Consider the following 23,432-nt stretch of genomic DNA (forward strand, 5'->3'; position numbering starts at 1 on the left):
CTTAATACAATTGTTTTATTAATATTACCTATATATTTGAACTGATATATATATACATAGTTATTTACTACAGATAATATTTTTTAGTGCTGTGTAAAAACTTGAATAAAAGACAAATGCAGTTTTTGTTAGAAACAATTTATTTTCATTTCAGTCAATAAGCAAACAGTACATCTAAAAAAAAGAAAATCACTGCAGTTTTGGCACTACACTATACATCAGTGAGGTACTAAATGCTTCAATGCTGTGACTGATTTCAAGTCATCAGGGGAAAACATAAGCAAACCAGAACTTTCGTTTTGCTGGGTTTTAGAAAAAGAAAAAAGTAAATTGATTTGAGGATAAGTGGGAAGAGGTCACAATTATGGACAGGCAGTTTGGTTATATTCTTGCACCGAGATACATGAAATGCTAATCAAACTGTGCTAAGGTCCTCACAGCAAACGTGTCACACAGCACAGCAGTGGGGAGTTAGCCCTCTCCCTTCCTTTGCACCAGTAGATGAGAACAGACTCTTGAAGTTCCGCCATCTACTTCCTCTCAGAAATGATTCCAATGAGAAAAACAAAAGTTAGCACTTCAAAAAAAGGTCAAATAAATAAATAAATATGTTTGTGCATATTTGCTATACGATGATATATACATACATGATGCATATAATCATATATAGATCAAACAGTCACACAAACATTGTGTGTTGCAGGTTCAAGTCTAACCCTAAGAGACCATTCTTCAATAGTCAATTCTCTGTAGCTTGCAACAAATGCTTCACTATCGAAAGATAGTAAAGAGTATGTCCTACATTGGACATCGTGTTGGCTCAGAGTTGATTCTTGGGACATAATCCTGAGAAATGTGTGGGACACCAGCAGATGTCTTCAAGCATCCCATAAACACACCCACACATATACATCCGTGCACATGCACACAAACAAACCAAAAAAAGGGGAGGGGGGGAGCTGTACAGTAATGTTACAAACTGCAGGTCACTCATCCCTGCAATGATTGATCCTTAAATATTAAGTATAGTAGAAATGTGAAGGAGCTAAATACATAAATACAAATATTATCAATCATTCAGTGTGCCACAACTCAGTTGACTTGTGTGCCAGTCTTTAACCACAGCATCAGTCAAGAACTGGAGCCAAGTGGCCCATGCAGGCTTCAATCTGTGCAGTCAGTCGTCCCACGCTGACAAAAGTGAGACACACACAAACAACTGTAGAGAGGTGGCTCCAGGAGTTTTCTCCTATCCTCTCTGGGATGATCCCCTCAGCAGTTTCAATCGATGATCTTCAGTGATGATTCATGTTTAAAATCTTTTGGGTGTGCATGTGAAGACATTCGATGAAATGTATTCCTGGAGAACGGTGTCACGTGTCTATGCTTTACCAGGATTTAGGCATAGTAACAGGGGGAGACCAGCAGGTCAGTCAGAACGAGCAGCTGGTCGTCTGTGAACTGCTGCTTATGTTGCTGCCAGTTGTCATGGTGAGTCCGTCTAAAGTTTGACAGAGTTTTCTTCACAGTCATCTAAGGAACAAAGTTATAAAAACACAAGTTATATTTAAATTTCTTATTCAGCGAAGACACTATAAGAGCGAGCCAACTGAAAATTAGGCTCGCTGCAACAATGTACGGTGATTAATAGGTGACTACGCATACTTCAATAGGTTGTGTGTCATTTAGGTGAGCACTGAGGTCCATCAAGAGCTGCGGCATCCAAGTGGGCACATCGTACGGGCTGGACAGAATACAAGCACTCAACCCGAGAACACCAGCATGGCGCCGTACCAGGTCTACAAAAACACAACAGGAGGGAGTAAACTAAAATGAGACAACAGCATAGTAAAAACACCATCACATATTATTGAGGAGTTCCTTCTAAGCTAGTTCTTTACCAGCAGAGGGAATAGTGTCCACTATGGAGCCGAGCTCCCTCTTCCTCTTCTTAGGTAAGGACGTCTTGCAGAGGGCCTCAAAATGTGCCTGCATAGGGGCGTCCATGGACAGGAAATTGCACTGAAGGAAGCCACTGAGCGTAGTAGCGGCCATTTCTCTCACCTGGGAAACAAAGGCAGATAACTGAGATGGGAAGTTGTAGTTTACAGTGTATGGGGTTGTTACAGTACAGTATTACTTACAACACACATTACAATGACTCAAATGAATACACATATTAAAAACGGATTGTTCTAGAACTTGCTGCCAGTAAATAAAATAATAAAGAAAGGAAAAGTAATTGAAAAACTAAAGCAAACATTACCTATAATTAATTGGACTATAGCTTGAGGACTGTCTTTTAACTGAATATTTGAATCGTATCATATAAAACATTGTGCTTCAATTAAATTTGGAAGGTAAGTGCAACTTTCAAGCTAGGGTTATGATGCTTTGTAGCACATTTAATGGTTCTATTCTCTGTTTAATTCTTTAAATGGGTTTTATCCAGATCTTTGAGCAGCATTCTCCAGAGAGAAGGCCTCAGATTAAATAAGACCTCTCATGCAAATAGGTTACAGCCTCTCTCTTCAGTGCATTTTTAAGTTCAGTATAAACTAACATGTTTTTTTTTTTCTTGAAAGGAAGGCACATTCCTCATGAGTCAAGCTCTGTGTTTTGTGTGATAAAGCTTACTCAGTGATATAATAAAAGAAAAGGGTTTGTGCATGCATTAGATGTGTTTTCATATGTACATCTAATGCATGCACAAACCCTTCATATAAACTATAAACCAGGCGTAGGTTAATTTAAGAGGCCAAACAAAAAATGGCTTCTTCCATCCATCCCCCACTTCTCCTTTGTCTCCACTCCATCCCCTCTCCCTCTCATCCTCTTTCAATCTGAACGTTATCTCCATAGCAACAGATTACTGCAGCCTGTGGTTTCCATAGCAACAGCTAGAGGACTGGAGGGGTGGGGATGAGTGTAGAGCCAGGAGGAGAGTGCTGAATCACTACAGTGAAACTGAAAGACAGCGAGAGTGCCTGCTAGCATAAACAAGTACTGGCCCATAGCTTGGAGATTATATAATCAGACAGCCATGTGTTTGTTCATGTCTCCAACTGTGTACCAGTTACCGTTCCGCCAGACTGATCGAATGTTTCATCTGTTAGTGTTAACATTTCTTATGAGCTTTAACATTGAGCTGCTTGCAGTTTACCTCCAGCTGCTCGTCTTCCAGCAGTTGTATCACAAGCGAGCGCACGTCGTTCACCGCTTTCTGGTCACTCATGAAGGTGAACAGGTTGTAAAAAACCATGATCTGGAGGTATGTGAGCACCGTGTAGCGAGCGTGCCAGGAGCTGCTGCCAGCAATCTGTAACAGAACAATGGACATATCCCACATCAATAACAGACACTGAGCATGAATTTGACAAAAGGAACAGAACAAGGTCAGGATGAGTACAGGATCTATGTTATAATAATGGAAATAATGTCAGAATCAGAGTTTGTGAACATGAAGACTATTGAAAGCCTTCTCTGCATGTCATCAATCCACAGCCTGGAACCGTTTTATTTTCTGATTATCAGTTGATCCACTTTCCATATAATGTTGGTTATTTGTCTTTATTTTAATGTTAAATTACATTTGTCATCATATTGCTACCAGTAGTGCAAAAGAAGATGCAGCCTAATGGGAATAATCTACAGTACTCTTATATTTTTATGTCTCAGGGAGCTGCACATAATAATGACAATATTTAATGGCGCTAAATAATTTAAGAATGAATCGTGAGCAAGTCAAATTCTGTTTGACCTCTCATCTTTTTTCTTATTGATCTCAAGGGTTAAAAGACGAGGTTGTGCCCAGTCATGTGGTACAGGTGAGAAGTGGAATAACAGCCACAGCAGCCAGATGACTCACCTCCTGCAGAGCTCTGAGGACCATGGGGATCTGCTCCGGGTAGAGGAGTCCCTGAGACATCAGAGACAGGCAGGTCTTTGCGTCCCTCTTCAGCTCATCGTAACTGTCATCGTTCTCAACTGGAGCAATCTGGAGCACAGGAAGGAGATGGTGAATGTGTGGGCTAGCGTCATTGTTGAATACACGTCAAGAGGAAACAATTTAAAGCGGGTAGTGACAATACTAGTTGCTATGAATGAATGAGTGTTTCACCTTGAAAAGCAGGGGGAGCAACCGCAGCTGTTCTGGCACAGCAGTGGAGAAGGAGCGACCGGCACTTGCAATCAGCCACTTCAGCACTGCAGAAGACAGATGTATTTTATGTTGATCTTATTTTCTAAATTATCCCCCCCCCCCATGTTTGACGAAAATAAATACAATTTCTGTTTAAAATAAATTCCCTATTCTAACTAGTATTAATTGTGACAGCTGAGTTAACATTGATAGGTTCTTCACCCACCTGTCTTAAGAAGCTTGATGGCTTGCGTCCTCTCATCCTGCACCCCCCCCACCTCATTCTCCTCAATCACGTGGTTCTGGATCTCCTCGTCGCCCTCATTGAGAGGCTTCAGCTGCAACAAAATCCGCTCTGTGAAGTCAGAGATGCGCGGAGACGTGGTCGGCTGGGTAAACGGCAAGTTTACATCAATCATGAAGATGTATGTGAGCACGCTGGAAGGAGGCCAAACCAGAGAGCGTAAGTTGAGAAACAAAAACCACAGAAATCATTTTTTAAAGTTAATAATGTCAAATGATGCATTCACGTTCGCCTGGGGTGTGAAGGACAATAACTCACCTGCCGATTCGCTCTCGTACATTCTTGTAGACCTGTGTGAGTTTGGGCTCCAGGTATTGTAACAGCCTGTGAAGGAGCTCTGGAACGCGCCACTCCTGCTGAGCCAGGCCTCCCTGCAGCACGTACAGACGGCTGGAAAGGAAAAGGACGCAAAATCATCAGAGTAAGTCAGTCACCTCTATGTCTGCTCCATGCAGCATCCATTCTACTCACCAGGCATCCACAAAGGAGCCACCCTCGCCATTTACTGGAGACTCCATTAGCAACTCAAACAGCCAGTAGAGCTTCCTTGGGTCTCTACTCTCCTGTAAAAGCCAGAAGAGTTGTATGATAGTAAGCATGAGATAGACAAGTTTAGGGAATGGAAGGATAAAAACAAGATGAATATAAGGGATCAGAGATGCTTACACAGGCTGTGGCGATGCAGGTTCCCCAGTCAGCGTAAGTTTCTATTGTGATGTTTGACAGGGCAATACGGAGAAGTGGACACAACAGCTCCCAAAGATTCTCCACCTGTAAACACAGCAGAAGTGTGCGTCCTGGTTTGTTTGTACATATCGAGGGTGAGAAGGACATTCTTCATCAGCTTGCAACATGAGTTTTAAATTCATACCTTTGAGTAACTCCAGTGCTTGCAGCCTCTGATCAGCCCAGAGATGATCTCTGCAACACAACGCTGCTTGCTCTCGTGGCAGTCTGCCACCAGGCGCTCCATGTGTGGCTGCAGCACTGGCAGAAAGGCATCGCTGAAGTTGCGAAACAATCCCTGGAAAGGCACAAGAAGGAAAGAAGTTATTTTTTTATTTGGCTGACTTTAGTGTTTTTAGTTACACATGAGAATTATGTGGAGAAATCTCACCTTGAACAAACAGAACCTGCGAGGGCTGAACTTGTCCTTGCCCTTACGGTCCTCAAGGGACAGAAACTCAATGAACTGGTTGATGAATACTGGGTCTGAGAAATGGTCAAAGATGATCTGCTCCCTCTGTTAAAAAGGACATGAACATTTATTTTAATGTATAGCTAATATAATTTTCTAATACTGAAGGTGTCCATTTTTTGGTGTGTATGATGTTAAATCACAAACCTCTGTCATTTCATCTCTGGACAGATTCTGTTTGGGTTGTTCCTCCAGCGGTGCATACATCATTAATTTTCTAGAGAACAACAATGGACCAATGGTAAATAAAAACAACCATAAGGCAAATCCTGGATATATCGAGGCAATGAAAGATAAGTTAAGTAAGGGATGAGAAATGCAGGTGTAAAATAAGGACCTTGGCCAGGAGTGGTATCCCCAGTGAGTCTTTTCCACAAACACACACTGATCCCAGTCCTGCTGTGTGCGTGGCAGACTGCTGCTGTTATATTGAAGCCACTGGTTGTCTGCACGGTCTCCCGCTACTTTACCACTGAGCTCCTTCACTCCACCTAGCAGAGATAAGTCAAGATTTTTGAGATCTAGAATTAAAACGAGACACAAACAATCATGTTTATACACAAAAACACAAGAGAAAACAAACGTATGATGCTTACAAAGCTCAGAGGGGTCGACAGGGACTTTCTTGTGGGGTCTCTTTATTTGTTTCAGTATCCCTGCTACAGCTGATATCGCCACCTAATGGAGAAAATAAGACATTTCAAGCAAAATGTCTACAGGAAAGGCTGTCGGGCATCCTTACAGTTTGATAACACTGTTATAGTGTTTCACAGCATTACTACTGCATGTGTCGTAAATTGTGAATGTCAGACCTTGCGGACGTAGAGGGAGTCATGGTTGAGGCTTTTGACAAAGAACATAACAGCAGGTGGTGGAAGTTCGTGGTCGTCTCTCAGCAGCAATGAGAGGAAGCCAATTGAAATGTGTTCAAACTTCCAAGGCCTGGAACAATAAACAAAGCAGGTGTTACAGATAATAATATGTATCTATATATATCAAAGTACGTGTATATATGTGCATAAACATGTACAAACATCATTTGATGACAAAAAATATTGAACTTACATGTTCCTGTTGCTGAGGTAGTCCAGCAGATCGCCAATGAGGTGTTTGTATTTCCTTCAAGAAAAGGTGAGATTGTTATTTCATATTATTGTAACCAATTCTATTGTTGGTGCTTTATTGACATCATCTGACAGTGATGAGTCTTTGTTTGGTTGCTGGTGTGAACTTACTGAACAGACTCAGAGTTCTTGAGTTCCTGCCTCTTTACACCCTCTGCCGTTTCTTCCTCTGAAGGGACGGGTTCCTCAGGAAGAGGATTTCCAGTGATCATAATTTGTTTGGCCACAGCACAGCACTCAGCAGGGATCTAAAGCAATGACAAAGACAAAATATACATATCAGAACTGATTGTATGAAAAAACCTAAAGCAAGGCCTCATTGGAAGAGAGTTATTGTTACAATTATAGAGTAAGATGTTCAGGGCTCCTCCACCAAGTCACTGTACAATCTGATGTGCTTCTTAAACAAATAACTTCACTGAAAAGACAATAAGCACTGGGCATTACACAATAAATATTGATAATCTCATTTATAGGCTGTATTTTTGTGATTTATAAATTGTGATTCAAGTTTGATTGTTTTTTTATCGTTGATGTATTTTTATTAAACGTCTCCTTTACAGTTATGTTAACTGTCCCTTTGTAAAAATGTAATAAAATAAGTTATATTTACTCTTTTTGTAAGAAATGATTTGTATTTATAACAGTTGTATTGTGAGGTTTGTAGTGTCAGCCAAACCTTTCCCACACTACTGATACAAAAATGATCTTACAGCAGAGAGATGAAGTGCTATTATGAAATTATGAACACCTATATGATAAATTATTGAGCCATTATTATAAGAAGGCAGATATCACTATTGTCTTTAATTGTATGATAGATTTGTGTGGGGGTTCTCAGTGTTTTTCTCACAGAGAAGTCCATGCCGATTGTCTCATACTGCCGATGGATTTTGTCTGCAAGGTCATCAAAGAGCCGCACAATGGAGGGCTTCTCCAGAGACATGGCTGTGCTGAGCCCAGAGCGCACGATGGCGGGCCACGTCAGCGTAATGCACTCCCAGTCGTGCAGGTTGGCCAGGCACACCCCGCTGTGATTTCCCAGAAGACAGTACAAGGCACCCTGGTGACAAACAGAGGGAATATTTGAGGAAATTAGAAATGTAAATTCCTAAATATGAAAATGCTCATCCTTATTTGAGGGTTTTAATGGTACAGAGTGAGGGGACTGTCATACTTTGAACTGTTGCTGTGTTACACTGCTGTTGTCCGGGTTGAGAAACTTAAGGACGTGGGGGATTAGATCTCTGCAGCAGAAATTATAGGTTCCCAGTGCAGTGAACAAGACGTTTTGAGCTCTGCTGCGAACCTGGAAGTACATAAAACATCTTTGTTTAGGTGGAAGTCAAATAGTCTTTTTGATCTATAATGTGTCAAAGAAATGAACAGAAAGCAAATAATTAAATAAATAGGGTAGACACACTGACAATGGCTTGATAAGATGTAGACAGATGTCCTGAAGAACTCACTTGACTGTAGGTGCTTGTGGAAAGCCTCAACAGATCTCTCATCAGCTCCTGGTGGATGCTCCTGTACTGACATCCTTCCACAGTCAGCTTTCTCAGCTGAAGAAAAAACAGAGTTAAAGAGGGAAATACATTGATATCCAACAATATAATTGATATATTGATGATTTACCTCATGCTGGAGCATGACTCTGTCTATTAGCAGAGCTCTGATGTGCTGCTTTCTGCCGTGAAGCTGCAAATACAAAAAGCATTCCACTTTCAGTTCAAACATAAGATGTAACATCAGCGTCATTGATGTGCATTATCTGAGCCTGGAGGGAGACACTAAAAGGTTTCTGAATCCCTCTGAAACAGTACAAATATAACAGCAGTAAATTTAAATGTCAGATGTCTCACTCTGTTTTCCATTGATTTCTTCACAAGGTTGAAGCTCTTCCAGCGGGAGTCAAACTCGTGTTTGTGAGAACCTTTGAAGTGCAACAGGTCGCTGATAATCTGAAAGGTAACAGACAAAAATACTGAATCATCTTAGGTGATAAGATCAATACATCATCTAATGGAGATAGTATAAGTTTAAGACTTGAGTGATAAATAAAATCAGTTATGGACTGTGTCTGCATAATTTCCCACAGCACATAACATATACACAGCTCTCTACTGTGGCTTTTCAATAGTATCATGTGAATTTAGGTCACGTGAATGTAAAGGATTTGTAATAAATGGGTATAAATCATGCTGCATTTTGGTGACATAGAAGTATACGGGTCATAATGTTACTGCTTGCCCACCTTGATGATGGAGAAAAGAGACTTGGTGTCATCCTCAGAGTGCTCCAGGATGTATTCTGAAAGAAGAGGTCAGGAGAGAAAGTTGTTTATGTGTCGATTAAAAAATAAAAAGAGTTCACAAGACCGACACATAAATGAGCTGACACTTACGCAGCAGCAGTCTCATTACACTACAGACAGCATCTCTGTAGTTCTCTCTGGATGCATCTGTAGGTGGAGATAAGATTATAGTGGAAGATTATACAACAAAAAACTTAATATCTATTGTGAGTCAAACTTTTATCATCCCACTTCAATATACGTACCGTACTCAATTCCTGTGTAGAGGATGGTCTCATCTAGATTCACCATGCTTTGGACCCTGGATAGAGAAAGCAGGTTTGAAACCAGTTTAACTACTGAACATCTGAAATGAATGTCAAGACATAGTATGTAAATGAGAATGCAGCCGCTCACAGTTCAGGGATGGGTTCTCCTTTCAGTGGCGGCATCAGAGTCCCAGCACCCAGCAGGCAGTGCTGAACAATGGTCAGACTTTGTAGGACATCATCTCTGAAAAACACAAAACCAACAACTATCAAATATAAAGTATAAATCCATTACAGAGCCTGGACTAAATGAAGTCTACAGCTCTGTCATCAGTGAGAATCAAAATCATATGTCTGAAAAAAACTCAGAGTGTTCAGTTGTTCCTCCATACCTGCTCATGTCCTGTTCTCCCTGTGCAAATCTCTGAAGGCGCTGAAGTTCAGGCTGGAGGATCAGGTCCAGCAAATAAAAAGCAAAAGATGTCTCCTCAACACTGGGCACGTGCCACCGGATGTCCAAATTCCACAGGTCCCCGGGGCGACCCCAGTCCTACATGCAATAAAAACAATGAAAAAAAACTTGTACTATACACATATTTTTGTAAAAACAAATTGTCTTACATGACACAGCTTGACAAATGATATCCACTTTCGAGTTATTCGAATGAATCATTATCATTATCCAAAACTGGACTTCTATTGGCACAAGTCTATTTGAGTTACTTCTGGCTAAAAGAGAGGGAATGAGTTCTAAAGTGGCTAGCCATACACTACATCATTTAATTGAAGAGAAATAAATATATGTCTACGCCATTAATTACAGAGCACTTTAAGACTGACATAACCCATAATACATTTCCCCAGGCCGGCACTAAAGCTGGAAACCGAGGAAACCACAAGTGGGCGGCAGTAGCTCAGTCCATAGAGACTTGGCTTGGGAACCGGAGGGTGGCCGGTTCAAGTCCAGCATGGACTAAAGTATTGAAGGTGTACTGGTAGCTGGAGAGGTGCCAGTTCACCTCCTGGGCCTTGAGCAAGGCGCCGAACCCCCCAATTGCTCGCAGGGGGTTCGGGGCTGCCCATCACTCCACCATCTCTCTCCACATTCCATGTCTATGAGCCCTTTGTATGTGTGTGGTTGTGTTTCGCGGTTAAAATGCATGTAAAAAAAATGAGTGAAAAAAGAATTTCCCCTTGAGGGATTAAAAAAGAATCTCTTCTTCTTCGTGAATTTCGTTTCTTTCGTACTTAAACTACAATTAAATCAATCAATCAATATTTGTACCTTGATGGGTAGGTAGTCACTGATTGGTTGGTGGAAGCCTCCTGGCATGCTGCAGTACTCTGTGGGGTAGATGAGGACAGTAGATCGAAGGATGTGGTGAAGCAGGTTGCAGGCGAGAGTGTAGCCCTGCTTACACTTGAGGTGCAGTGTCAACTGCAAAATCTGGACCAGGTCAGAGCGATAGGGCAGGATCTTGTCACCATCTACACGGGACACCTGAGCAGCATATGGCAAGAAGGGGAAAACATATTGTTTCAATACAGAACTATAGGTGGGAGGTATTGGCAAATACAGAAACTTAAAAGTTAAGGTTAGTCAATCATGAGTAGTCTAAATCACCTCAGACAGAAGTTGGAGATTCCACAACAACTCCTTGTCAAGCTCCTCCTCATTCAACACTTCCTCATCTGTAATACATCAAAATGTTCGTCAGGCAAATGACAAAAACTCACAGAAGAAAACAAGTCATCCATTCAAAACCCTACTCTTATAGAAATGCTTATTCCTGTGTGGGGATCACTTACTGACAGCGATTTGGTTTATGGCATTGCAGCAGTGTGGCACAAACATCTTGAGAGACTCTGCAGGGTTACACTGAAGACAGAAACACAGGATGGAGATAGTAAACAAATAGGCTACATGTCTTTCATGCTTGGGGTCTATATGAAATGTCTGAGTGGACTGACTGACCTTTGAAGCCGCTCTGCACATGTCAGACACCATTCTCCCAGCAACACGTGTCTCAAAGATGTTGGTGGTTGCAAAATTGAACACTTTTACCAGAGCCACCTGTTAAAATAACGTGACAAATGTGTTCATGTTTATACATAGACGTATGAATGAGAGAATGAAAATGTGAAATGAGATAAGAACGTGAAGGCTGAATCTTAACCTTGAAGATGTCCAAAGAACACTGAGTGAGGATGGTACTAAAAGTGGAGGACAGGCCGAGCTCTACCAGACTCTCCAAGTGAGTCATCTTCTCCGTTTCCGTTTCCTCTCGAGTTTGTTCCAGAGTGCTGCTGTCTATCAGGGCAAAACACCTGTACATATACACAAAACAAGTTACCAAAAACAAGTGAAGATATTGAGATTTTATTCAATTCAAATATCAAATAGACAAACATTTTCAAATTGAATGTTTTAGAGCTTGATCAATATATAAATCTATTTTTTAAAAATGCTATGAAATCAATATGTAAAATGCTTTAACAAGTTTTCAAATCCGTTCATTTTCCAACTACCTCCTTGAGCACACCACTAACTCAACTGAAAACACAATTTGAAGTCAAGAACAATGTATGTGTGTTCAAAGAAAACCGCTTTTTGCTGTCTACTGACTCCTTTACAAAATCTATCACAGATTTTTCATTCTGTTTGTTATTTTGAGTCATAGAGATGTCAGTTCCCCTAAATCATAAATTCAAACTAAAAGTGTGAAAAATCTAGTATGCTTGGTCTCATGGGTGTTGATTACATTCCTGTGCATTTTGCATTAGTTTACAAAGTTAATGCACATCGACTTAATTGCGATTAACTAATGAGTGGGAACTTGAATCCGTCACTGGGTTCACACCTGCATTACTGAAAGCAACTGCTGCAAATGAGTGAAGTGTCTTTTGATGCAGAGTGTGTTTTTATATCAGAACTCCACATACCTATCCATGAACTGAAGCACAAAGTCTTCAAACTCAGCTGAGGCCGAGCACATCTCTCTTTCCACCTGGAAATCATGAGAAAGCAACAAAAGCTATACGCATGGCTCATCAAATACCACAGTAATTATGAAAAGGGAAGAAAAATAGCAGCTGATCACCTCAGTTAAGTCAGTTCTTTCATGTAGGGCAGATGAACAGTCCACCAAAGGCACAAGAGTCACAAATGTAGCAATAAACTGGAATGTGATCTGCAGGGATATGAATAATGTTAATTTATGAAGTTAACCATTATATTGTCACCAAAAATACAGTGGGGATCGAAAATTGGAGCGCACCATGCACTTGCTGAAATCATTTGGGTCGACGCCAGGCAGAGCCCTCATGAGCAGGGGCAGCATGTGAGTGGGCCCCTCAGGAAAGCGCTGCCCACCTGACACCAGGCTCCGTGCCACACCAATCATGCAGCTCAGAGTGGCTGTCAGCTGGTGGGGCTCTGTTAGAGTCTCCAGAGCGGGGTATGTTCTATTGCAGAAACAGAGAACAATCAGCCATTTGTCTTAACATCAAAATTTGTTTCTCTCAACTAAAGCAGAAAATTAGTGGCAGAGCTCCAGATTCTTTAGAAGCAGAACTTTGAAGAGGCTTCAGTGAACACTTACTTCTCCAGCACAGGAGGAATGACTAGCTCAGGCCTCATTAGAGCCAGGTTTTGCAGGGCCTGGGCTGCATCAAGGCTGCCTGTCTTGCTGAACATGGCCAGCAGAACCGGCTGCATCATGCTCTCCACAAAGTTTGTGATATCCTCCTCTGTGAGCTTGTGGCTCTCTGGTATGGGCGTTAACCATGTCGGCTTTCTGTAGCGTTCTCTGTGCAGCCGCCGTACTACGCTGGCCGGGAGACGCTGAAGCAGCTTCATGAGCTTCATCTGCACATGAGGGCAGAGGGACAGAGAGACAGATACATGACAAAAGGGTGACAGACAGGTGTGTCCATTTACTCTGGACAAATGGAGATGTAGAGGGTGTGGTATGGAGCATGTGGAGACACACATGACATATGAACATACAACCACAAACCAGCTCACTGTGAAAACTGTTTTGTCTGCTTGTCAGGTATGATCATGTCTGTGCAAATTACCTCAGTACAGTCAAACCTCTTGATTGACATTAAATCAGACAAAGAACACTCATTTTGTGACAGTTACTAAATGAATATGGGAACCAATAATCTTACTATTGACCTTATTCTGAATAAGCCTTCTTGTTTACCCACAGTACATGGGGACCTAACTCGGTTGATTGCAAAACATTGTTTACATGTAACAAAAACTACCGCCAAGTGGATGATCTTCTCACGTGTTTCGAAACAACAGCCAGAAATACACAAAATTCCATCCCCCCTGCCAAAAATAAAGGCTTGTACAGAGGTAGTTGCATGTGGTATTACAAATCTAGTGCAAGAGGTTCCTCAAAACAGAAAGGCATGTGGTTTGGTTCCCAGTGACCTTTTTAGCGTCACAGCCTCCTCACTCACATGCCACTTCTGAACTATATACCGATGTTAACCCAGACAGCCAACGAAATTCAGGAAGCTTCCAGCAAAAACTATGACAAGTGACTACGCCCTCTGTCATTGTTAAATGCTGCTGCCATGTGTACTGTTAGGCAATGTTAACATGATGCTGGAATTATAGTTGGAACAAGCAAGCAGTCAACCCATCATGACTGGGATCTACCTTTTTTTAACTGTTAATGATAATTTCACGTTTCTCTCACTCAAATCTATATTCTAGAAAGGTTATATTTTTTGAATATTTATATATGAAAGAAAATCAGACGCTACAACCTCTGATCATACTGATTCTCTTAAAAAACGTGTTGATGCTTTCTTTTAATTGAACTCATGCTCCAGAGAAGTAGAAAGTGACTCACCAACCAGCGGCCATGGTTTGATGGGTGGAAGAAGGATGTAATACTGTTGAAAAGGCCACTGAGTTGTGCTTGGGTCTGCTTGCTGGGTCCTCCCTGAAAATGACGCAATCAACAGACTTCCCTTTAACAAACTTTCCTCATTTTGTTTACCAGTAAATATTTACAAACATGAAAGAAAAATAAACTAACTAGGAGGGATGAGACCCAAAGCACCACATGTCCGATGTCGTAGGCATTAGTGACATATCGTGGAACCATCATCTGACTGGTCCCCACAGGGAGATTCAAACTCCTCAAAATTCTTGTGAAAATCTAAAAAGAAAGGGGGAAAAAGTTATATTCAATGTCTTACTAGATTATTTTTACACAGTTCATGAGCCCATGACATTTAATTGCTAAACAGGTAGAATATCCCTATTTATGTTTATCCGTAACACATACTGGTGTTGTCAAAGAGCAAGGATCTAAACAATCACAAACATGATGCAAGTCACTTCCAGATTACTGACCCTGAGCAGGATAAACAAGGAAACACGATAGTTTGTTTCTCTGACGGGAAGCAACCATCATGAAATATACACCAAGAGCCAAAACCACAAAGGTTGCACCACACATGAGAGCATGTGCCACTAACCTCAAAACAAGCAAGTATGAAATTGTGTCATAGGTACTGGGGAGGGGGGGGTTCAGTAAAAAGAGTGCAACAAACCTTAGGGATATAAGGGTCCCAATCAATGTAGCCAATGTTGTCATTAGCCAAGCGGGCAAATAGACTGACCAGATGCTGCAGAGAAGTAGGACAACATGTCACACAGTGAGCACAGCACAGTGAAGTGTGTTTTGAAATATTCTGAACAATTTTTTCTCTACTCACCACTTCCCAGCTTGGGAGATTTTGCACAGAGACCCATAAACTGATCATTTCATCAAACCACAACCTGTCAACAAATGATATGGTTAGAAAAGCAGGGGACAAGCTTACTAAGTTAATGTGACCTTTCACAGACAGGTGTTAAAGTGACCTTTCACCGAATGTAGCGTCGGGCTGGGAAAAGATTGGGGCTTGAAATTACTATACTCCTACCATAACGTAGTACTTTGGCTTTTTTTTATCATCAACATTCCTCACTGATTATTTTTATAGGGTTAGGGTGAACGGTTAGGGTCAGTTTATTATAAAAACATAATTTTGTATGCACAGGTTGTGTCCAGCATTCCTGCTGCTTACTGCCTCTCATCATGAAAGTTAGCTTGAGTTCAGATCTGAAAAGTGCAGTAAAGTCACTGTCATGATCACTTGCTTTGTTGCACTGATGAAAGTTATATTTTTAAATAAATCAAAAGTGACTCTGAAAGTATGTGTTTGGTCAACAATCAGCAACACTTCTAAAGCATTAGGTAAGAGGTGACATTTAACAGAGGCTCTGGCAGTGTTAAGGGCCTTCTCTCACCACATATCTACACTGTGGTGTAATGGTGTGGGAGAACAGGAAAGCCAGACAATTATGGTAATGAAAAGATTGTTATGAGGTTTTTTTTCAATAAGTGGTAAAAGTACTGGAATTCAATATAGAAATCAATGTGTGTTAGGGGCTGGTTTTTCGTCAGGACCCTTTTATGTATGACAGACGCATTTTGCTCCTCTCATTACTGACATTTTCTTTACCAAGTGCCAAGGCTACCAAACTATCTCCAGACTGGAGGACTGGCTTGGATCTTAATCAGACATAGGAGAGGATGAGAGGTTTCTTACTTGAACCCCATGTGATGCTGCTCTGGTGGCAGAGTCGTGGGTAGGAAGAGCTCAAAGTAGCTGATCGCTCTTTGCATGGTGACATCAAACGGACAAAGGAGTGGTCTCCACTCATCCAGCATCTCCTGAGTGGCAGACTCCGAAAAGTATCTGCATGAACAAAGAGAGGGAACTACAATCAGTTTTTTTAAATTTATTTAACCAATGGCATGTTAGGAAAGAGGGTTATTAATATCATCCACCAGCTTATGAATGGATATATATGGACACTTGAGGCATCTCGACCAGCAGAGGAGCTTAGAGAGTGCTAAGAAAATGGACAAGCCTCTTAGGTCACATACAAATCACATTCTCACACCTCAGAACACGCATGATGCTCGGGACTATTGACAACACTGACAGTGAGACTTTAAGAAAAACCCTACAGTTACATTCATGTACAATAAATAGGGGATAAGACCTTGAGTGATGGCTTTAGAGCAACAGTTTCCATTTTTCAAGACAAAAGACTGATATACAGATGAACCAACAGCTTCTGAAAATTAAATGCTGAGTGAAATGTTCCACAAACAGGAGATTATAAGTCAATAACCAGGCACATTTTTAGCCGTTTGGGTAAATCCTGTAGTTCCACTTTGCTCATGGTCCCATGGGGGGATTTTCACGGTTCATTATGTGCTTGTGTAAACCCTGCAGGTTATACCAGGTCGCCTAGCCTCCTCAGCAATTCCCAAACCACTGGAGGCCTTGATAAAACTGTTAATTCCAACCGAGGTGACTTCCTTCGGCCTCGCTGCTGATCTACAGTGCCTCAGCAACTGAACACAAATCACTCTCCCTTCTTGCCGTAACAGGAAACTCTTGCACAAGACCGAATTAGATGAGATAATAGGATTATCTGCCTAAGTGCAAAGTGAGGGGACGAGTCCGAGTGCTGGCCAAATATATCTGCGTGCACCACAAGGGTGAGCACAATCAGGGACCAGGCTGATGACAGCGGAGTTATGGAATGATGAAGCATAACACTGGGCTTGTTCAGCCACTGGAGCATCCAACATTTAAACAGAGGGTCTTGTTTTATCAGTTTAGCTTTACGTGACTGTAATTTTCCATGAATCCTTCTTCATATCAGTAAATCAAGTTAGCAGGGGCAATATTTATGACATATCTGACTCATATACCTCTAATTCTTAGCGTAAATATAAAGATAAGACATTGAGAGGGATTCAAAGACAATAAATTGGAAGATGTACTTACGGTCGGCAGCTTTTCACAAGTGTTTTCAACACACTTTCCACAGAGCTGGAATAAATGAAAACAAAAACAATGTCATGGACGTGTCCAAACAGTGGATATATACTGATGTTAGAGTGACAATTAAACAGCCCTCACACCAATGCAATTTGACTTTGATTGCATGCACACAAAAACTTCTTTACACACCTGACGGGTAAACAGTGGAAAAGCAAAATTTAATGTAGTGAGGACATTGTAATAACACTTTAACGGCTCATAATCTGATCCCTGAAAATGGTGACTGATGTCAGTAGTGGTTGACCTTCCTGGGTGACCTCATGCTAATATACAGATTTATATTACATTACTAGTTTGTCTAACTTTTCCTCCATAACGTGTTACTTAAAACTGAATCACAGCAATGACAGTGGTGGTTTTGGGTTTACTTCCGATAAAATATCTTACACATCAAAAACTCCTGAAATGTTTCGCAACACAAACAAACTGCAAACGCAGGACTATGCTGACATAAAGCTTGGGACCAATATAACCACAGCTTTTGAGCTCCTGATTCTCAATCCCACCTCTCTGCTTACATGCAAGCTCAAGCCATGCCTTGTTGGAAATGCCCCACTCAACAACAACTGGTTATATAGCCCCACATCATTCAAGTCTTTTTGTAGCCAACATACTCCACATTTAATACTCCAAAATTAATTGTGGGTGACACTCTGCAAGCCAATATGCAACTAAATATACAAAGATATACATACAAATGCATAGTTTTACCCCAACGTTTCACACTGGAAGCCCACAGCACACAGGCCACAGACCAGGGTGAAACTCATGCACAGCAAAATCCAGCAAAAACAACAAAGCTAGTCAAACTAAGCGTCCCGCAACAAACTACTCAGGGACTCAGGGAGAAGGAACCCCAGACAGCCCTCTATGACCTTTGTATCTGCATTGATGTGAACCCTCACATTCACCTAAACACATTCCAGGAGGGGAGGAAACGTGACAAGAGACAGCCCTCTTCCATGACTCCTGAAAATGCTGTGTAGTGGTGCAGGGGTATTTAATATCAGTGTGAGCAAAGAGGAGGGATATGTAAAAGCAAACATTCCCCTGAACGTGAGCCAAACAGATTATAGTTGAGAGATAATTAATGTAAATGCTAATGCCACTGCTAAGCTTGTGGAGTAATGAATGTTACATAATGTATCATAAATATGATGAACTGCATCATCTGCTAACATGGTCGTCATGATTGTTTTTCCTATAGGTGCCATGCAATCCACGATGGCATATAAAAGGGAAATCCACCATGAAAGATTAAAAGAATAACCCGGGAAAATATGAAAGAAACTACACTGTGTATTATCGCGCTCTCATATTTAATATGGGGGGTGGGAGAAGGGTAGAAACTCTGTTAGCTGCAGTGCGACAGTCTCCAGTATGAGTGAAATGTTAACATTGCTTCAGTCTCCATTTTTTCTTCTGTCAACAAGCTGCGTATGGGGTGTCCAGTTTTTGTTTTCACATGCAATGTAAAAAGAAAAAGAAAGTGCCTCAAACGATGAATTCAAAGTAAAAACACAAAGAGAAGTATTGTCCTTACCACCTCTGAACCAATTTTAGAATTATGAGTTTAGAGGATGAACGAGGCCGTGGAGAACTGAATGTGAAAGGAGACAAAGGCATAAAGAACACATTCAGCATGTGATAAAGTGCCAATCACCCAAAAAATCAAACATATGATGCATCAAACTATACAATTTATTAAGTAGTCAGACTTTAGTGTGCATTGAGGTAATTCTCTGACAGCAACGAGTCATCAATCAGCCAAAGCAGCTTGATTTCATCCACTGTAATATAAACAAGATGTGCTAACCAGGCGTTTTTATGATGAACATACAATGTTCCCATAGCACCATAATAGAGCACCTCGCACTGCTTGCTAAGACCATCATAGGGAATATCCAAGGGTGTTGAAAAGACTGAACCAATATTGAAACCTCTGCTAAGAGTAAAGTTCACAGCAAACATTCTACCTTCTAAAAACCACAGTTTTGGAGGGTGTGTTACATAAAACACGTCCCCATTCTCCAACCACCAGCCCACATTTGCCAAAGCAATCAGATTGCATTCAGTCTAAAGAAACCCTGAAGAGTAATGTATAAAAACTGACTTGAGAAATGATTAACCTTGATTTATAAATGTGACTGAAATATTCTGTAACAGTTCATGAAAGTAGAGTAAAACAAGTTATAATTTGAATGAAAATACAACTAAAGTAGGTTAAAATGAAAGGGCCTTTGTGTGGTACACTTGATCTGGACAATTGGGAAAAGTTCAGCAATGTACAGGTCAATATAGTGTGCACAACAAAGTATTGATCCATTGATCAATTTCAAAATTAAATGTTTTTAGTATAGCAATGTACAGGGAAGTACAGCAATACCAAAATGTTTGGTCTGGTTACTACAATATCTTTCCTCTGTAATAACTTTCAACATCTAAACAGAGGTTGAATTGTAGGGGCAAAAAAAAAGATCTGAACATATTTAATATGACCTTGATGGTTACTGAAAGGTGGAGGGGAAAGCATAGAAAAAATAAATTAAAACATCTACATTTCCAAATGTGGTTACTAAATGTTATTTGATCTACCACAAAAATCACCAAATTTGTACAATTTTAACATTTAAAACACACTCATCACTGAATGTATCAATAGCCTTTCCTAATTTCAATTTTAAGCATGCATTGAAAACGTATAATAATAGAAAACAGCAATAACAATGAACAGAGGCATACTTGGGAAACCAGTTGAGGCCCAGATGCTCTGTTTTCGAGAAAAGAATCCGGTCGTGGAGCTCGTACAGTGGTCTCCATGGCAGCTCAAGGTCTTCCCTTGACAGCAGTTCCCTTTTCCTGTTAGTTAAAATTGAATTAGTATATAAAGATCATGGCTCATACAACTTAACACAATGTAAAAAATGCAGATCTCAATGTTTAGTCTGAGTCTGTGGTGGATTTTCAGGTTTTGTTTTAAAACCTACATGGTTTTAAAACAAAACCTTGAATCTTGAGGAACCAATGCCCACTCAATAATATATATTTACTGTGAAATTTTAAGTATGAAGAAGTTACATGTGTACAAGGTGTTGTGTAAAACAGATGGGGCCCATTCTTACTTGAGGAGGTTGATAAGAAGCCGAGCAAGGCCCTGCATCATGCTGATCTCCAGTTCGGAGATCGTCACTAGCTCGTAGAGCAACTTGATGAATAGTACATGGTCTTCTTTGCTGAACTTCCGTCCATACAGCCTCATGTACCTTAATAAGAAATACAGATTTAAGGATCATTGGTCCAGTTTAGACAGGTATAGTAAACAGTCAGAGCACCTGTGAGCCGCATGGAAAACACAAACTCAGGTGCTTATACTTTCTGGTGCAAAAGAAAAGGAACACAGAGAGTGAGAACACAGGCTCATTTATTTTATACAAGCTCAAAAAAACTTAATTGAGACCTTTAAAATTGCCCATTATAAAAGGTCTGTATTACTGTTAAAATACCGTATTACCAGCGAACAGAATCTGGGTCAACCCCACAGTAAACTTTCCATCTCTCTGAGCCGGCAATGACTCACTCTTGGACAGGCCAGTGTGCCAGCATTGGGGACTGAAATGGATTAAAATCAGCCCGGCAACCAAGTACAACAAAATGAAACAGCTCTCTGTGTCATATTCCACTGTCAAGTTAACGGTGTTCTACAGGTGCCATGTGACATATTACTAAATGACTGAAGCAGGAATGTAAAGGGTGTGAACGCAAGACTTGGTTAATCTGATTGGCAGTCAACTTTCAACAGATAACAGACACTAAAACCATATGAAAGACTGCGTATCAGGAGCTGGGTGTGAATGGGAATCCTCTAACACAACTCCTCAAGAATCTGATTAAAACGTGTTTGTGTTTATTTGGAGATATCCTTTGAGAGTTGTCAGCTGTCCAGAACACAAGGAGAGCAGCAATGTCAATGACCCTCTGCTACTGCGCTGCACCGCCTGTGTCAGGTTGTGTAGTTCACAGTCTGAGGCCCCGGTTACGAAACTGTTGCCGTCCCTAATCAGATACACTGGGCTGTTTGTAGTCTCATAAAAACACAATAAACTGCAGAGCAACACATGCTTTCACCACCGGCGGATACGATCAGAGCCAGTCATTCACCGGACCGAGTTCAAGCCTCAGTGTTGCCTAACATCGAACATGAGACGCACAGAGAGATGTTTGTATGACTGGGAATAATAACTAGATGCTAATGTTATGCTAGCAGGGCAGAGATTAGTGCTACTTACGTGGAAAGTTTCCTCGTCCAGAACAGCACCCCGGGCCATATCTCTCTGAGCTGAACCGCTCGGCTCAAGTTTCCTTTGATTTTGCTCAGAATCGCATTGGATTCCGCGTCGAGTCTGTCCGCGTAGGGCAGAAGTTTGTTGTATACTATGTCTTTTTGAGGAGCGAAACCCAGCGTGTCCGACTGAGCCTTCTTCATGCTGCCGACCCCAACCGACTAGCCTCGCCGAGCTAGCTGCAATAATCTCGACTGTTTGACTTCGCACAGAGCACCCGGCGCAGGGTTGTTATGCTAATGTGACAGCTAACGTAGCAGCTAGCAACTTCCGAGCTACGGGTACGGATGAACCCCAGCCGTAGCTATGGCCCGCGCGCACACAAACGCACAAACACACACACAATAACAACCACACGCTAACAAACACACGCTAAGTTAGGGGATTCACAAGTTAGGTAACACGCTAGCTAGCCACCTAGCTTAAGTTGAGTCAGCTTCTTTTCCCGGAAAACGCGTAAATTATCGGCGTCATATTTTCTGAAATGTTAAGACCGACGGAAAACACCGGTGTGTCGGGAGAAAGCGTCGGCACTCGCACTCCTCTCTTTCGGCTAGCGTTATCCTAACAGCCCCCCTGGTGATCCGCTAACGGTCTAGCTACAGTTAGCTCCCTACTACGAAATCACAGTCACATCCAGAGGACTGTCGACGTCGTCTGATCCATCCAACTACGGCAGAGCAGACTGCAGACGACACCCAGCTACCAGCCAGAACACACGCGTCACGTCCGGGTCCCCTTAGCCACTGAGGCGTAAACTCCAGTCCCCAGCATGCCCCTCTCCATTCATGCTTTTTATAAATGTTTACCTTCTGGCCACTCGAACTGGAAGACTTGAAATCCACTTAGCACGTGTCCTCCGGTGCCTTTTCCACTGCTGCTCGTTTAGGTCATAAGATCTACTCGATGCTGTGAAAACAACCTATGCGGAAATACAGATACAAAACATTTGTAACAAGCATTAAGCATATTCTGTGCAAATATCATTCTGTCTGTGCAATACAATGGTTCATGTTCATATCCTCACACTGCACATATAGTTCTAGTTTTTACAATGTATTAATTAGTTTCCATTAATATTTCTCTGAACTCATTGTTTACGTACTGATGCCTATTTGTGACTATTGCTGCTGTAATACTGCAACATTTCCCTATTGTGGGACTAGTGAAGGATTATATTATCTTATCTTATCATGACACTTTAACTTCCCGTAGAAAATAACAGACTAACTGTACTTTGCACAATCCAGTCTTCTCTGGTGTTTATAGTATTATTGGTTTCATATTTTTATATTTTTTTATATTTATGCACCACAGCAAATTCCTTGTGTGTGTGAACCTGTTTGCCAATAAAACCTGATTCTGGTTTTATCTCATTTTATAAAGGCCAAATATAAAGTTGAGCGTCTCAGTCCACAAATCTTTTTTTCCCCAAAAGTAAAACAAAATGCAGTTTTTAAATTAAACCATGAATGTTAAAGTGGTGTTGTGAGTTGTTCTAGATGTCATCCTGTTTGTATGATGGTCTGTGGTTGCTCATCCCTGGTGATGAGAATCTGGTAGTTAACGGTAACCGGCCGCCATCTTGTGGCTAAAGTCACAGCTACACAAGAAGCAAGTGAAGAGGAGAGAGGTCTCACTCTGACTGTATTTCCATGCGTCACTGCGGGAAAATGCATTATATCCCACCAAAACGCCTCCACGTGTTGCTCGCGTCACATAACTTCACTGTTGATAGTTTTTAAGAGTAAAATATGCTTTTATAGCGCGTGATGTGATGTTTACGGGCAGCACATGTTTACCTTAAACGCGGCTATTG

At 41.2% G+C, this 23,432-nt stretch overlaps 1 protein-coding gene across 4 annotated transcripts; it reads right to left on the bottom strand.

Moving 5' to 3' along the window:
* Window positions 1–122: 122 nt before the first annotated feature.
* Window positions 123–22,352, bottom strand: psme4a (proteasome activator subunit 4a). 4 transcript variants are annotated; one of them, XM_020105684.2, is made up of 47 exons: window positions 21,560–22,325; window positions 20,396–20,536; window positions 20,016–20,132; window positions 18,817–18,873; window positions 17,217–17,261; window positions 15,960–16,109; window positions 15,081–15,144; window positions 14,916–14,990; window positions 14,396–14,518; window positions 14,207–14,299; window positions 12,935–13,200; window positions 12,611–12,797; window positions 12,434–12,523; window positions 12,276–12,340; window positions 11,510–11,660; window positions 11,308–11,406; window positions 11,142–11,211; window positions 10,957–11,024; window positions 10,618–10,833; window positions 9,725–9,882; window positions 9,481–9,576; window positions 9,330–9,385; window positions 9,175–9,231; window positions 9,025–9,080; window positions 8,633–8,731; window positions 8,406–8,468; window positions 8,237–8,332; window positions 7,945–8,076; window positions 7,621–7,830; window positions 6,879–7,015; window positions 6,709–6,762; window positions 6,456–6,585; window positions 6,240–6,321; window positions 5,981–6,134; window positions 5,791–5,860; window positions 5,563–5,688; window positions 5,317–5,469; window positions 5,112–5,216; window positions 4,917–5,008; window positions 4,704–4,835; window positions 4,368–4,579; window positions 4,121–4,206; window positions 3,869–3,997; window positions 3,164–3,319; window positions 1,902–2,064; window positions 1,666–1,799; window positions 123–1,533 (listed from the first exon to the last, which is right to left on the bottom strand). In XM_020105684.2, the coding sequence occupies exons 1-47, from the start codon at window positions 21,754–21,756 to the stop codon at window positions 1,399–1,401; spliced, it is 5,547 nt and encodes a 1,848-aa protein (XP_019961243.1). In that variant the 5' UTR covers window positions 21,757–22,325; the 3' UTR covers window positions 123–1,398. The 4 variants fall into 4 exon arrangements, with proteins under 4 accessions (XP_019961243.1, XP_019961244.1, XP_069394725.1 ...); XM_020105685.2 differs by lacking the exon at window positions 18,817–18,873 and having other exon boundaries at window positions 21,560–22,352; XM_069538624.1 differs by having other exon boundaries at window positions 5,981–6,321.
* Between the last annotated feature and the right edge of the window lie 1,080 nt (window positions 22,353–23,432).

The sequence above is a fragment of the Paralichthys olivaceus genome, chromosome 14 (genome assembly GCF_024713975.1).
Source record: "Paralichthys olivaceus isolate ysfri-2021 chromosome 14, ASM2471397v2, whole genome shotgun sequence".
Classification (NCBI taxonomy): Eukaryota; Metazoa; Chordata; class Actinopteri; order Pleuronectiformes; family Paralichthyidae; genus Paralichthys; species Paralichthys olivaceus.

Bases quoted from the DNA above. Each gene is read 5' to 3' on its own strand.
- psme4a (XM_069538624.1), bottom strand. From the start codon at position 21,756: ATGAAGAAGGCTCAGTCGGACACGCTGGGTTTCGCTCCTCAAAAAGAC. The intron at 9,081-9,174 runs GTAAGTGTCAGC...CTCTTCTTTCAG, and splicing joins TGTAATGAGACTGCTGCTGC to AATACATCCTGGAGCACTCT. The intron at 8,732-9,024 runs GTGGGCAAGCAG...GTTACCTTTCAG, and splicing joins CTCTTTTCTCCATCATCAAG to ATTATCAGCGACCTGTTGCA.